General features: G+C 40.3%; 1 protein-coding gene across 1 annotated transcript; it reads right to left on the bottom strand.

The window, feature by feature from the left end:
- Positions 1 to 239: 239 nt before the first annotated feature.
- QRSL1 (glutaminyl-tRNA synthase (glutamine-hydrolyzing)-like 1) lies at positions 240 to 13,147 on the bottom strand. Its single transcript, XM_010003864.1, has 9 exons — positions 12,985 to 13,147; positions 11,497 to 11,593; positions 8,861 to 9,037; positions 6,444 to 6,619; positions 6,208 to 6,320; positions 4,493 to 4,685; positions 3,927 to 4,044; positions 1,488 to 1,693; positions 240 to 727 (listed from the first exon to the last, which is right to left on the bottom strand). Exons 1-9 carry the CDS (start codon positions 13,145 to 13,147, stop codon positions 516 to 518), a joined length of 1,455 nt encoding a protein of 484 aa, XP_010002166.1. The 3' UTR covers positions 240 to 515.
- Positions 13,148 to 13,732: the final 585 nt, after the last annotated feature.

Below are 13,732 nucleotides of genomic sequence, written 5' to 3' on the forward strand. Positions count from 1 at the left end.
GAGTCTGTTAGAAGGGATTTATTTTAATGAACTCTTTAGATGTCACTGTCTTGTCTCCCTTCGTATATTCCTTGTTAGCCAGCAGATCCTTGGTACCTTTGTTCCATTAGAGCTTCTCTGGATTTCCATTACAAAAGTCCATGCTCCAGAAGGAAATCAACCCTTTGGCAACAATGCAATTTTCACAGGGAAGTTCAAGTTAGTTCTTTAATGGGCCAGAGACCTTGCACACCCTCTGGGGATGGAGAAAAGCCATTCCACAGGCATAAGATACATCATTTCAACCTGGTGTTTTTAATATCAGTTAGAAATGGTTCTTAATAACAGACATATTTACTTAATGACTCACTTGGCCTTAATTACATAGTAACAAGCTGTGATGATTCCATCCTGCATTACTGTATATGTTCTTCTTAAAGCAGATTATTATTTCTCCAGAAGAGCATGAGCTGCAGGAGTACATTTTTAGACCATCCCCACTGTCTTCTTGCTTTAGCTGACTAGCAAGTCCCACCTTATGAGAAAGAAGCAGATTTCTGCTGCTGAAGGACATTGTGATCATGGCTGTTCAGTTCTTCTAGCTGGATCTCTGGGAATTTCACTTGTTTTTCAAACCATTTGGCTACAGTGAGAAGCTGCTTCTCCTGGAATGAACGTCCAATGAACTGAAGCCCAATTGGCAAGCCTCTCTCTGACAGAGCTGTAGGAACATTTATGGCTGGCAGTCCTGAAAGGAAAAAAAAAAAGAGAAAGAAAAATAAAGATGCACATGTAAACACTACTAAACAAATCCAGTTGGAGTAATTTTTGTAATAATTTTACCCTTAGAATAATTTTTCTGTAGAGGAAAAAGGCTAGTTAAAATAATTCCAGTTAATGAAATAAAAATACGGCTAGGTGATCACAAAAAGGAATTAAGAATGATTTAAGGAGTCAGCATCCTCTGAGAAGAGAATCAAATCTGAGAAGATATTTTGGTCTCTGAAACTTGAATGGATGAATCTTATTTGTAGTCCCTACCCAGCTCCAAGGTCACCGAACCACCTGGGTTGGAAAAGACCTTAAAGATCACCAAGCCCAACCATCAACCCAACACTGACAACTCCTTAATTAACCATATCCCTCAGTGCTACATCTATAGGACTCTTAAATCCCTTAAGGGATGGTGACTCCACCACTTCCCTGGGCAGTCTGTTCCAGTGGCTGACAATCCCTTCAGTGAAGAAATTCTTCCTAACATCCAATCTAAACCTCCCCTGGTGCAACATGAGGCCATTACCTCTTGAACAGGTGTCCCATTTTCAAATCTAGTCTTACATTTTGAAGCATTTAAAAAGAAGCTGCCCTTACACCTCGTTACCATCACAGGAGTGACAACACAGAGATGACTTATCTTGATTCTAAAGAAGAGGTAAAAAAGCTGAAGGGAATGGACATTAAAAATGCCTAGGCTGGGGAAAAACAGTTGACTCCGTGTCCCTGCTCACCAGCCATGTTTACAGCCTGGGTCAGGATGTCATCTTGAGCACTACGGGTTCTGTTGTCCTCCTTGATGAATTCCACATAAGTTGCTGCATCAGTCAGAGTGGTGGGAGTGAGCAAAATATCGACGCCGCTCCTGAAAACCTTCCTAAAGTCGTCAGCAATGAGACGTCTGACTTTCTGTGCCTTGAGAAAGTAATCCTCATAGTTCCTAAAAAGAAACAGGGACACGAGGGTCTGATACTAATTCCAGAAATACACAAGTGACTTTCTTGGTTACTGCAAAGAAGACAAGGCCAGTGTTCCTCCTGGTTAAAAGACTTAACGCTGGTACTTGGGGTTTTGATAAACCAGAAGTCAGACATATTTTTTATGTTCTCCCAGCAATGGAACTGTCATAGAAGGAAGAGCTGAGGACAGACTGCTAAAGAAAGGTGAAGGGAAAACAAAAGCCTAGCTTACAATAATTAACTAAAAATCAAAACAACACTTTAATGACTTTTCTGAAACCAAACCACCTATTGAATTTCACTGCGGGGCAGCACAGCAAAGCCTAGAGACACAACTAAGGAGACCCATTGGCATGAATCATTTAGGATTCAATCCAGCAAGATACTTCAGGGATGTGAAGAAGTCCCATAATCTACAGAGGACTCCCTGTGGTCCATGGAGTGGCCTTCTCAGCTGTCTCTACACAATTCTAAAGCAGAAACAAATTAGTCAGCTTTCTGTCTAGTGTTCCTTTTAGCTTCATATGCAGAAGTGGTAAATGTGGAATTCCTAAATTCAGGGAAGTTTGGTTTCAAAAGTAATTGCTATCTAAAACCACAGCTGTAGTGAAAATAAAAGGAAGGGGTTATTAACAACTGTGACATTCTGGAGTGTTTGCAGACAAAACTAAAACTGCCCAAAAGCCACCTTGTTAGAGTCATCTAAAGATTAATTTTTCTGGAAAATGGAAATTAAAATTGTTATAATAAAGTATAGATATAATTTAGATATAATTAAATATACATCTATAAATTGATTATGTAAATATATATTTATATATAATATGAACAGTTCTAATAAATTATATACCAGCAGTAGCAGATTGAAGTCAAGATGTTACATCATGGGAATCAGCCCTTTTTTCTACAATCATTTCTGAAATGATCCTACCTGTTAACTTCAGAAAAACATGAGAAGGAATAAAAAGAACTTCAAAGCACATTTTAAGCTGGAATTACTATTTTGGGTTTAAAAACTAAAAAAATGAAAAAAATACTGTTAAATCAAACACATACTCTCTATTTAAATTATGATACAATGTTGACAAACTTCCAGTGCTTCCTGAAGTTATTTTACACTGAGTTGTTTTACACATTTCAAAAGCAAGATAAAAATCATGTGTAAAATGCAACTTTCAGGAGACACAGATGGGCTTTCTTCTCTCCTGTTTATTCCAGGAATGCTTTCAGAACCCTGGGTTCTGTTCTTCAAAAGTCATTTACTGTGGACAGGACCAGGACCCATGTCCAATCTGGAAGCCAATTGTATATTCTTTCACACAAGAGTGAACTGCACAAATTTTAAGGCAGCCTTAGGAAAGCTGATCTAGACAGTTGTAGCCAGGAGCACACTTGGCAGGAATATCAGCATTCCATAAAAGCTGGTTGTTACACACTGACTGACAACATTCCTGCCTCTGAGAGCAACTAGAAGTCACATCTGATGAACACTCCTGCTGACTGAGCTCTTTCTGTAGTGCACTTCTTCTCAGAATGATTACATTACTAACATTTCTGCTGGTACCTGAACAAATTAAGACAGAGAAAAGCAGCAGTTTTACTGACATAAATTAGGACTGAAAAGAAGTGACAATGAAGAAAACAAAACCAACAAATTGATCCATGCTCCAGCTCCTCTACATGAGCTGGTTAAAAACCTTTCTTCTGTAAAGACATCAGTTCAATACCTTCTATGCCTTTCTCTCCCTGCACACTGAGGCAAAGAGCTACAGTTAATCACTACATCTTCTGGCTTTCTCTGGGAAGACCTAACTAGAATGGATCCATGCAGTTTTAATGAGATTTACAGCTGCAGAACTTTTACCCCTATGATAGTAATGGCTTCAGTATGATGTTAATGTTATACCATAGGAGAGATTTTTTTTGCTTGATTTAACTACTGAGTGACAGTAACACTTTGCTGAGGAAAAAAAATAAAGATCACCAAGTTGTTTTACTTATTTAATTCAGAAGGCTCACTGGTAAGGCTAAGGGAATAAATTTTCATTCATTATTAACAGCTCACTAGCTATTACATAGCTAAAGCAATAATAATACAAGTAACAACTGGCATAAGGATGATTTTTCTTTTCCATGTCACAATGAACAATGAATCATCATTTGCTCAAGAAATGGTTAACTTGGCAAATGTGCATTTCAAGATGATCTGCTTACTGTTTCAACAAGAAATAGTTTCCTGAGAGAATTCTTCCTCTGACAACATCATTGAAGCCTTCCCGGCGTGTTGCAGCATACATGCTTTCTGTGGACTTGTTCATGGCAGAACGGTGTCCTTGAAAAGAAAAGGCAATTTGGAAATTAAGATTTTCTGTAATCCTTACAATTTAGCAACATAAGGTAATGTTATCCATGGCAATACAACAGGCCATTGTTTGCTGCCATCTGATAATGCTGCTATTCTGGAAAAACAGCAAAGCACGTTCCTGTTTTATTACAGACTTATTAAACAGACTTGAAGCCCAGTCACTTATATGTCTAGAAATGAGATATATTAAAATATGTATTTATTTACTCATTTTTATTTGGGCAGCATCCCTGCTCATAGCAGGGAGGCTGGACCCTGATGATCTTTAAGGTCCCTTCCAACCTTAACCATTCTATGATTCTATATTCCATCTTGGGGAAATCACACCAAACATTCAACCATGCAAACTAATAATTTTTAAGAGCAATGTTTCTATTGTCTGAGGAAAAGAAAAAAGTAGTTTCCAAGGCCTTACCATATTCCAGTCCATCAAATCTGGCCATATTTGATGCCACTTCTGCTGTGCACAGCACATGGTAGCAGACAATTGAGTAACATGTGTGTGGTAGACTCACTTCTATCACTTTGGCACCTGCATTCTTGAAGAGGTCAGCAGCCTTGGACCAGACAGCCAGAATCTCACTAGAAAGCTCTGGTACATGATATTCCTTAGGGAAAAACAAGAAGGTGAGTGGTCTTACACACCAATTTACTTCTCTAATGGCAACCAAAATGTAAATAGTCCTTGCTAAAAATACACTGAAGCTGACCTCACCACTACCTGATTTATTAAAGCTTCTTGCATCTACTAAATCTTACACAGTCTGGCAGTACTAAATTAACAGGATTCAGCCTCCTTATGAATATTATGTTCATCTCAGTAGGATCAACCCACAGAACAAGCAAACAATTTCTGCAGCTTCTTCAGAAGGAGGAATTGCCCAGTTATCCACTTATCTGTCTAATTCATGGAGACTGCCCTTCGCTGCTCTGCAGTTTGTGGATGGAAACTCTTAAGTTTGGTTTACTCTTAAATCTTAGGTTTAAATCCTAAAACCAGGGCTGCTGTGAGTAGGAAAGAGACAAAGAAATGCTGGCCACAGCCTCTCAGTGGCAGCTGTCAGGCCTCAGAGAAACACACAAAACAAGCCTCCAGAGAAGTACTGCAATCAAAGGGTTGGGAGAAGACTTGGGTAAGTTGTCCAGCTGTCCATTCCTGTCCAAGAGCCAAGTTAAAGATATTCTACTAAAATTCTCCAGTTTTGAAAATACTTGCTTTAGTTCTAACTCACAATACATAAAGTTGTCTGATCTCTGAGTAACTATGACCCATGTTTAATATATGCATCTGTCTGTCTGGGATCATCTGTAGCAATGGAAAACAACTGTCCAAAGGATATGAATAATAAACCAATACCACTACTTTTAGATTTATCAAAATCTCAACAGTAGGCAGCTAATTATTTTCTAGGCATAAAATTTTTGCATTTCACAGATCCTGAATAATTCATTGGTCTCTGTTTAAAACTTTTGGGGTACCTGTTCTAGCACAGATTCAGACAATGAGAATCAAACCAATAAATGTTATTTCCATTGTCTCTTTGAAGGCACAACCTTTCCTAAATTAACAATAGGCTGGAGACCCAAAGGTTGTGCCTAAATTTCAAGTATCCTTACCATTACAAACATGATTGATTTGCAAACATCACAAGTCAGATGACAGTTGTTTTTCAATCCCTACTAGAGCTCTGTGAATCACAGCTCCTTGTGCCACTCAACTGCCTCTAAAATTCTGTTCCACATTAACACAAGTATCTCAGAGCACTGCACAGACCAGAACTAACCTCAAGGAGCGAGGAGGCACCAAGAGCAACTCGTTTGAGGTTATGCAGATGACTGATAAAAAAGCAACAGAGAGAACCAAGATTGGAAGTTCCTCATTTCCCTTGGAACTTCCCAACAGTGCTTCAATGACAAAATGTTTTAGATGAAGCATGAGCATTTGCTCACTCCAAATCACCTGCAGAGGCCACAGAGGACATACTGCTCTTTTCCAGGAGCTGCTTATCCTGTCTTCACAGTTTTACATCATGGAAGACTGGGAAGTGGTAGACAAGACATAACTGTTTTTTTGTTAGGTGTCCTATTTGCTGTTCCTGCCCACAGCTGTTGACAGGATTTAAATGTTACCTTTGGAATTCCTATGGAGAGTTTGCTGACATCAGTCAAATTGGGTAGTTCAAATGGCTTAAAGTCATCCTGAATTGTGGTAGAGTCTCTAGGATCGTGTCCAGCAAGTAAACCTGAAACGTGACAGGACACAGGAAGACCAGGAAAATGTCCATTAGGAAGCCAGAATTCAACATATCTTGACACAATGTTGTAACCAGACACCTTGTCCACAAAGACAAAGGAAGCAGTAATACCTAACACAAGTGCTGCATCATCCACGCATCTGGTTAGGATTCCTGGCACATCCATGGAGTTCACTAGAGGAATGAGACCATGGCGAGAGATCAGGCCATATGTTGGCTTTAAACCTACTACACCACAGTGAGCAGCAGGGTTCCTGGTAGATCCTCCTGTGTCTGACCCTAAGGCTCTGTGGTTTCAAAAGGATGATCGTTAGTCACATCATTCACACTTCCAAATAATACAAACGTTTGGCTTTAAGATGCATGGATTTAAAAACACAGGAATTCTTCCAGATTAGAAGTCATCATCACACAGCCTAAACCTCAGGTCTGCAATTTTTTATCTGCTCTTTTTTTAGGGTCTCTGAATGAGTCATTAGGAGACCCCAGTTCTCTCCACAAAGCAGAAGCAGACAGGATTTAGGCCATCTGAACACAGCCCTAAATACCTACTTCACCTTCTTTCTTGCTCTGTTCCAGTCCTGTGGACTCCAAAAGATGTGTCTCATGTGATTTAGGATACAATTTTCAGGTGCTGGTATCTAATTTATTCAGCAGCCAATACACCAGGAAGCAGCATTTTCCAGCATACAAACAAACAGCAGCACAGCACACTTTTTGCTCCTAATAACAGGACATACTTTCCAAATTCTAGGATGTTTTTCCTCTTTCCAAACCTATAAACCATACCATCAGAACTCCCAGTTTAGACAAATTTAGGTGCATTTTTAGAACAAAGTATTATTATTATTTTTTTAAGTTGACTTTTTTGTTATTTTTTCACAGGTGAAACCCTTGTTCTTTTCAAACTGAAATTTTATTTCAAAAATTGTCATAGCAGAATTGGAAATTCATGTTGAAATCAAACCTCTTCTCTTGTTTTTAATAATTTTAACTCAAGCACTGTTTAAAAAACAAACCAGCTATCACCCAAATCTTTGCCAAAAATAGACTTCAGAAGGAGATACAATTTTTATTGAAGTGGGTATGTGACTTTCCCCAAAGGCATCTGTTTCTGAGGTGGATAAACTAATTCAGTTGACTTTGCTGAAGTGGATTTTTTTTTTCCAAAGCTTTTTTTGTGGGTATAAAACATCCTCAGTTTTGTAGCATTTCCATACATCCAAATCTCAAATTGAAAAGACAAAGACTGGCAGCATTCCTGGTGCCTGAAAGAAACCAATAGAGTGGATATCCAATAGGTTACAGGCAATAAAATAGCTGGATGAAAAACCTCCCTGATGTGACAAAGTGCTGAGCAGAACAAAATGGGAGCTCAGCATGCCCACCAACATAAGAGAAGGTGCCAGACCCTGTCAGGACCAGCCCTCCTTGGGAATGGCTGCAATCAGTTCAGTTTCAACAGTATTAAAATGTTAAGCAGATGACATCCTAGCAAAGGGCAACGAGATGAGAAGAGGTATCATTAGAAAATAATAAATCGGGTTTTTTAAAATATAAAAATATGTATTTTTTTTATAAAGCTGCCATCAATATAAGAAAAAAAAATGAACAATCAGATAGACACTACTATTCTATGGGTAAACAAGGACTCAGTAATTAAAGAGTGTTCTTAAACACCTTTCAGTTAAGAGCACAACTGAAATAATCTTCTAGAAAACATGCTCCCCTGTATTGCTCTAAAACCCTTATAAAATGAAAGGTGTAAAATGTTAAGGATCAGATTTCTTCTAACAGATCAAATCAATCCAAGGGGAAGACAGTCTAGACAACTGAATTGTTGAACAGTGCATTGCTATTCCATGCAGATAATAACTGTTGTAAAACAAAATTCCAGCTTGATTAAATTTGTTCAAAGAAACCAAAACCACTTAAAAACCCCACAAAACCCAAAAACTAAAACTGTCTTTTAACTTTTAAAAACAGTTTTTTAACTACCTCTTTAGTAAGTACCTGTATAACAATTTCCTAAGTCAGGGATTTGAAAGCTTTTAGATCCCAACTCCCCTGTATTATTAGGTAACTCTGCTATAAAATCAAAGGAGGGAATGAAAGATGATTATACTGTTACAAATTAAGGGATCTCCTCATTTGCTACATTACATTTTCAGCATGTATTTAATGCACTTAGTGAGGAAGTGAGTGTGTCACAAACCCCATGGTACTTTCTTTAAGAGAGTATGTGTGAATGACAATAAAACTGTCACTCATTTACTGCCATTATTACCATTTTGTTTCACACAGTGTAAAGTGGTCCTATCAGAATTAATAAACCCAGATTTGCCTACATGGATTAATTCTGGCTTCATTATATGCCACAAATAAACTAGGGATGCTGAAAGAAATCCTTGCATGCCCGTGCAAACAACCCTCCCATTTCCAACTAGGTTGTGAGAAAATGATGAAATTAAAGCCTTGCAGTGTATTTTGAGACATTTAATAGGAAACAATTTGCAGAAGCTTCTTACGCAAAGCAGGTGAAGGATGACACAGCAGCTGCACTGCCCCCTGAGCTCCCTCCTGTTATCACCCAGTTAGAATCTTCATCCTTAGAATGGGATCCTGGCATGGATTTTTCCTTGTACTGCCTTGAGTAACTCCAGGGATTTCTGACTGGTCCAAAGACTCCATCTGTACTTCCAGATCTAAGATAGTCAGAGGGGATAAATACAGAGAGGAGGGACAGATGAGACACTGCATTCACACAGGGGCTTTTTTTCTTCATCCAATTCCTCATCCTTCATCCTAGCAAATTCCATTTCAACACAATAAGACTGGCATAAATAAATCCTTGTGCAGTCAACTTCAACAGTGTTACAAAGAACTGGCAAGTGAATAGATTTTCATCCCTTTCTGACACTTCTACCTCTTTGTAAATTCTGCTAATGCCACTGAAAAGAATGTGACCCCCAAACCAAAACTGATTTGAGCTACATAACAGTAAAGCTGCACGTCTGCTTCAAAACAAAGGCCTTCTGGTCTCCTAACCCTGATTCGGAAAAGGCAAAATAAGACAACCACAGTCCCCCATGCTGCCAGAGCAGGGGGAAAGCCCTGCAATATCAGGAACAAGCACTTCTCTGTAAAACACACAGTTACTCACACTGTAGCCCTCTCCTGAGGCCACAGCTCGCTGGTTCAGAGTGCCAGACTGGCTTCTCAGGAACTGGTTTCAGTCAGGCTGTGGTCAACTCAGTGTGAGCTGCTCCCCTGTGTGCAGGGGGTACTCTCCTCCTTCCTCATAACCTCCAACCCATGTTTCCCCAGACTTCAGGGTGCCAGTGTCATTAGGCAAATCCTGAGACAGAGTGGGCAGACACAGTAGCTGAAGAAGTGTGGCCAGCAGGTCAAGGGAGGTGATTCTCCCTCTTTACTCAGCTCTCATGAGACCCCACCTGGATCACTGTGTCCAGCTCTGGGGTCCCCAACATAAGGACATGGAGCTGTTGGAGGGAGTCAAGAGGAAGCCACAAAGATGATCTGAGGCCTGGAGCAGCTCTGCTCTGCAGACAGGCTGGGAGAGTTGGGGTGTTCAGCCTGGAGAAGAGAAGGCTCCAGGGAGACCCTAGAGCATCTTCCAGTGCCTGAAGGGGCTCCAGAAAAGCTGGGGAGGAGCTTGGGACAAGGGCAGGGAGGGAGAGGACAAGGGGGAATGGATGAAAACTGGAGGAGGGGAGATTGAGGTGAGACATGAGGAGGGAATTGTGGAGTGTGAGGGTGGTGAGAACCTGGCCCAGGTTGCCCAGGGAAGCTGTGGCTGCCCCATCCCTGGCAGTGTTGAAGGGCAGGTTGGATGGGGCTTGGAGCAACCTGGGCTGGTGGGAGGTGTCCCTGCCCATGCAGGCGGGTTGGAACTGGATGATCTTGAAGGTCCCTTCCAACCCATTCCATTCCATGATCATTACTTTTGAGCTGGATCAGCTCCCTGATCAAGGTCCTAGTGCAGCTCTCTTGCTGCTAGCACAAGAGACCACACACAGACCAAAGATGAGAGGCCAGAGGTGGGATGAGCTTTTTTAGGAGAATCCCATGCTTTCATGACCTTAGAACAGTTGCTACACTGCATCATCAGCTTTTTTCTTTGCTTTTTCCCTACTCTTCCTCTGAAAAGTGTCCCTTTGATACAGAAATTACTTTATTTAAAACTATACAGTCAAAGTATTTCCATCTCTTCTATGTGAATTCCAAATCAAAACTCTGTTTTCTGCTTGGGTAAAATAAAACTAAAACTTACTGTTTCTGATGAAGTCCCAGACATTCCTTTCCAGACCCAGTAATCATGGTGACAGAGACTCTCATCCCTAACAGGCCAGTGCTGTTCCCTGATGTAGTTTGGCTGCCTTCACTCATTTGCTGGAAAATCAATTTGTGAGAGCCTTTTCCAACGTGCTCCTGACAAAAGGTTACCAACATTAGCTTAAGGAACTCAAAGTGTTGCTCTAGGTTAGCCTGTTGGCAGCAAACCAAGGAGCACTCATACAAATTACTCCAGTGGCTGAGTGGCAGAGGCAGTGATTGCTACTGGGGCATGATAAAAATTAGCTAAGGGGCAAAAATCACTCGTAGGGAGGGAGAAAAAGGCAGCAATTAACTGGTGTTGTAACCAAGTCTATTAACATATTACTGGATCTGGAAGAAGTCTGTTTGTGGCCTTCTGCAAAGGCTGCACTGCTTCCTCCCCCTCAAACACAGCCATAGTCAAACACTATGTTCATGAAACTCAACATTTATATCATTTAAACAACAGTAGAAATGGTCAGGGAGGAATAAATTTTCCCCATGAGGACAGTCAGACATTGGAATAGTCTCCCAGGGAAGTGGTGGATTCCCTCACATTAGACAGTTTGAAGTCTCAGCTTGACAGGGTGCTGAGCCATCGTAACAACTAGAGTAATGACTAGAAAGGTTGGGCCAGATAATCCTTGAGGTCCCTTCCAGCTTGGCATTCTAGGACTCTATGAAATTATATGGTCTTAATGGTTAAGCATTCATTATTTCCTAACTTCACAGGAAGAGAAGCTGAGCAGTACAGGCAGATCAGAACAGCTGGTTTGTATCCTATTTAATGTGCAATCACACATTAAAAATAATAAACATCACTCACCCCATTGCAAATTCATCTAGGTTTGTTTTTCCTAAAAGCACAGCTCCCTGATCCAGTAATTTCTGAACTACTGTAGCATTGTAAGGAGGAATATAACCTGGAAACAAGCAGAACAATTAAGAGAGTGATTGGTGAGATGTAATTGATTTTTGGAAGTAGCTACTCTGAACACTTCAAAGTTGTCATTATTTGTGCATAAGAATCACCAGTTCACAGTGCCAAAACTTTGGCTGAAGATAACTTTAGTCATTTAAAAATATATATCAAAATTAAATCTAATGTTCTTGAGTTAGCAACATCTTTTTTCTCTCCAAAATGTATAACCCAGTCATTCTGGATTATACACTTCTAGAGTGTGGAGCTGAGATTTGACATAAACAACTTACCACAAGGGCAGCAAATTACTGCATTCAGTCAATTTGCAAGAACTGTCTAAAACTAGAAGAAATGATAAATGCTCTTTACAGAAAAGTGCTAAACTGTCTGGAATCATCTCCCACTGTCACGAGATAAAGGAGCATATGGTTACCCACAAGCTGAAATACCAACTGGCTATCCTGTGATGCAGTCTGTGCACCCTTGACCAGTTAAGACCTCACATAAACCAGGATGAGAACCATTGCACAAGAGATCTCAGGGAGCCACCAATGCCTGTTGTGAACATGGAGAGGGGTGTTTCCTTCCCTCCCCTCAATGGGCACAAGGACAACAATCACTCCTAATACTCTCAGCGATGACACTGCAATAAATCTCAATGGGTCTGATGCTTAAAGGAAAAGCATCATCTCAGCTAATCTAAGTTTTTAAAAGGCCAAGTCAGATTTTGTTCCTTCTGCTGTTAAAAAAAAACCCATAATCAGATCAGGATTCTGCTAATTTACTTGAGCTATCTTCCACAGGACTTTTCAAGTCTCACTTTGTGCAGGACAAAACACATGTAGGAAATGTTTCCTACTTCTGCTCTCACCATGAAAACATTCTAATGCCTTGGAAATGTTACTGGAAACAATGAGCTTAGGGAGAATTTCCAAAAATTAAGCCTTACAGAACGTGTCTGTACATTAGGAATGTAGAGAAAAGAGTTATTAAAGTTAACAATTAGCAACAGAACAACAACAAAAGACTGTCTTTGGATTCTGCCAGGCAGAACAGCAGCAAATAGAATGGACTGCTCTCCTGTAGTAACATGAAGCAAAATGTCAACTACAAAACAATTCTATTGTAGCATATGGGCTCTGAAAACATTGTGTTGTTAAAAGCATGTAACTATATGAATAAAGGAGAATGTGCTTACACAAGAAAACGATGCATTTGTCATACCAGATGAACTTGGCAGAAGAAATTAGATAAACATGTTTTCTCAAATTAGTTCAGCTCATTTTTGGAAAACATTTACATTTCTGGAAGACCCCACTCCATAAACCTTCCAAAGAGACGAGCAAGAGCTCTGAGGTGGGATCTGAGTTTACTTTAAAAGCTCTACTGTACCTTTCAGCATGTTGGATGCACATGTTGTCTCAATGCCAGCTGTATTGAAGTTGTCTTTTACTGCAACAGGAATTCCATCTAAAGGACCCAGTGGCTGACCTGCATTAGGAGTTATTGAAAAGACAAAAGAGTTGAAGCAAAGTGTGCTACATAGTTTCCCCATCGATTACTATTTCTTTTACTAGCCCCCTTGGGTGCTTTTTTTAAAAGCAAGAATGCTATCCACTTAGCAGGTGATGGTTGGTCAGTTACATTTTCAAGAACCACCTTCCCTTCTAACTCTAGCACTGAGCATTCTGCCCAGATCAGAGCTCTAAACATGTGTCTAAGCCTGCAAGGCAGGCAGCTGCTTTCAGAAAGGTTCAGCTATCCCAAAGGAATGCCCACCTCTCCAAACACGACCACACCATGTTTATTTGGGCCATAGGTGCCTGCACCTTCTGGGAGATATAAATTCTGCCTACCTCGCAAACACAGCAGGTAGGATTCTGAGAAATTACTGGAGCAGGGAGTATCTTCCCTAGGTGATCAATTATCCATCGTGCAGGGAAAAAACCCGACATAAATTAAAATGCCAGCGCCAGGAAGAAAACACACTGGCTGGAAATTTTCTTAGGCAGGAATTCTAAGCCAGGAAGAAAAATAAGTCCCTTGTGAAGGGAAAAATTCCCTTTTTTTCTTTGGTCTTCTGGGAAGAAGCGTGGAAAGGCGGCAGGTGAGGGGTTTGAGGCCGGGACCCTGAGGGAGC

Source organism: Chaetura pelagica, unplaced genomic scaffold (assembly GCF_000747805.2).
Source record: "Chaetura pelagica isolate M959 unplaced genomic scaffold, ChaPel_1.0 scaffold128, whole genome shotgun sequence".
NCBI classification, from domain to species: Eukaryota; Metazoa; Chordata; class Aves; order Apodiformes; family Apodidae; genus Chaetura; species Chaetura pelagica.

What these genes read in the sequence shown, in the direction of transcription:
- QRSL1 (XM_010003864.1), bottom strand. Translation starts at nt 13,147, where the DNA reads ATGGGGAAACTATGTAGCACACTTTGCTTCAACTCTTTTGTCTTTTCA. An exon ending in TCATCCTTCACCTGCTTTGC is followed by an intron (nt 6,620 to 8,860) that starts GTAAGAAGCTTC and finishes TTGAAACCACAG; the next exon opens with AGCCTTAGGGTCAGACACAG. An exon ending in TCTCCATAGGAATTCCAAAG is followed by an intron (nt 4,686 to 6,207) that starts GTAACATTTAAA and finishes TTTTTCCCTAAG; the next exon opens with GAATATCATGTACCAGAGCT.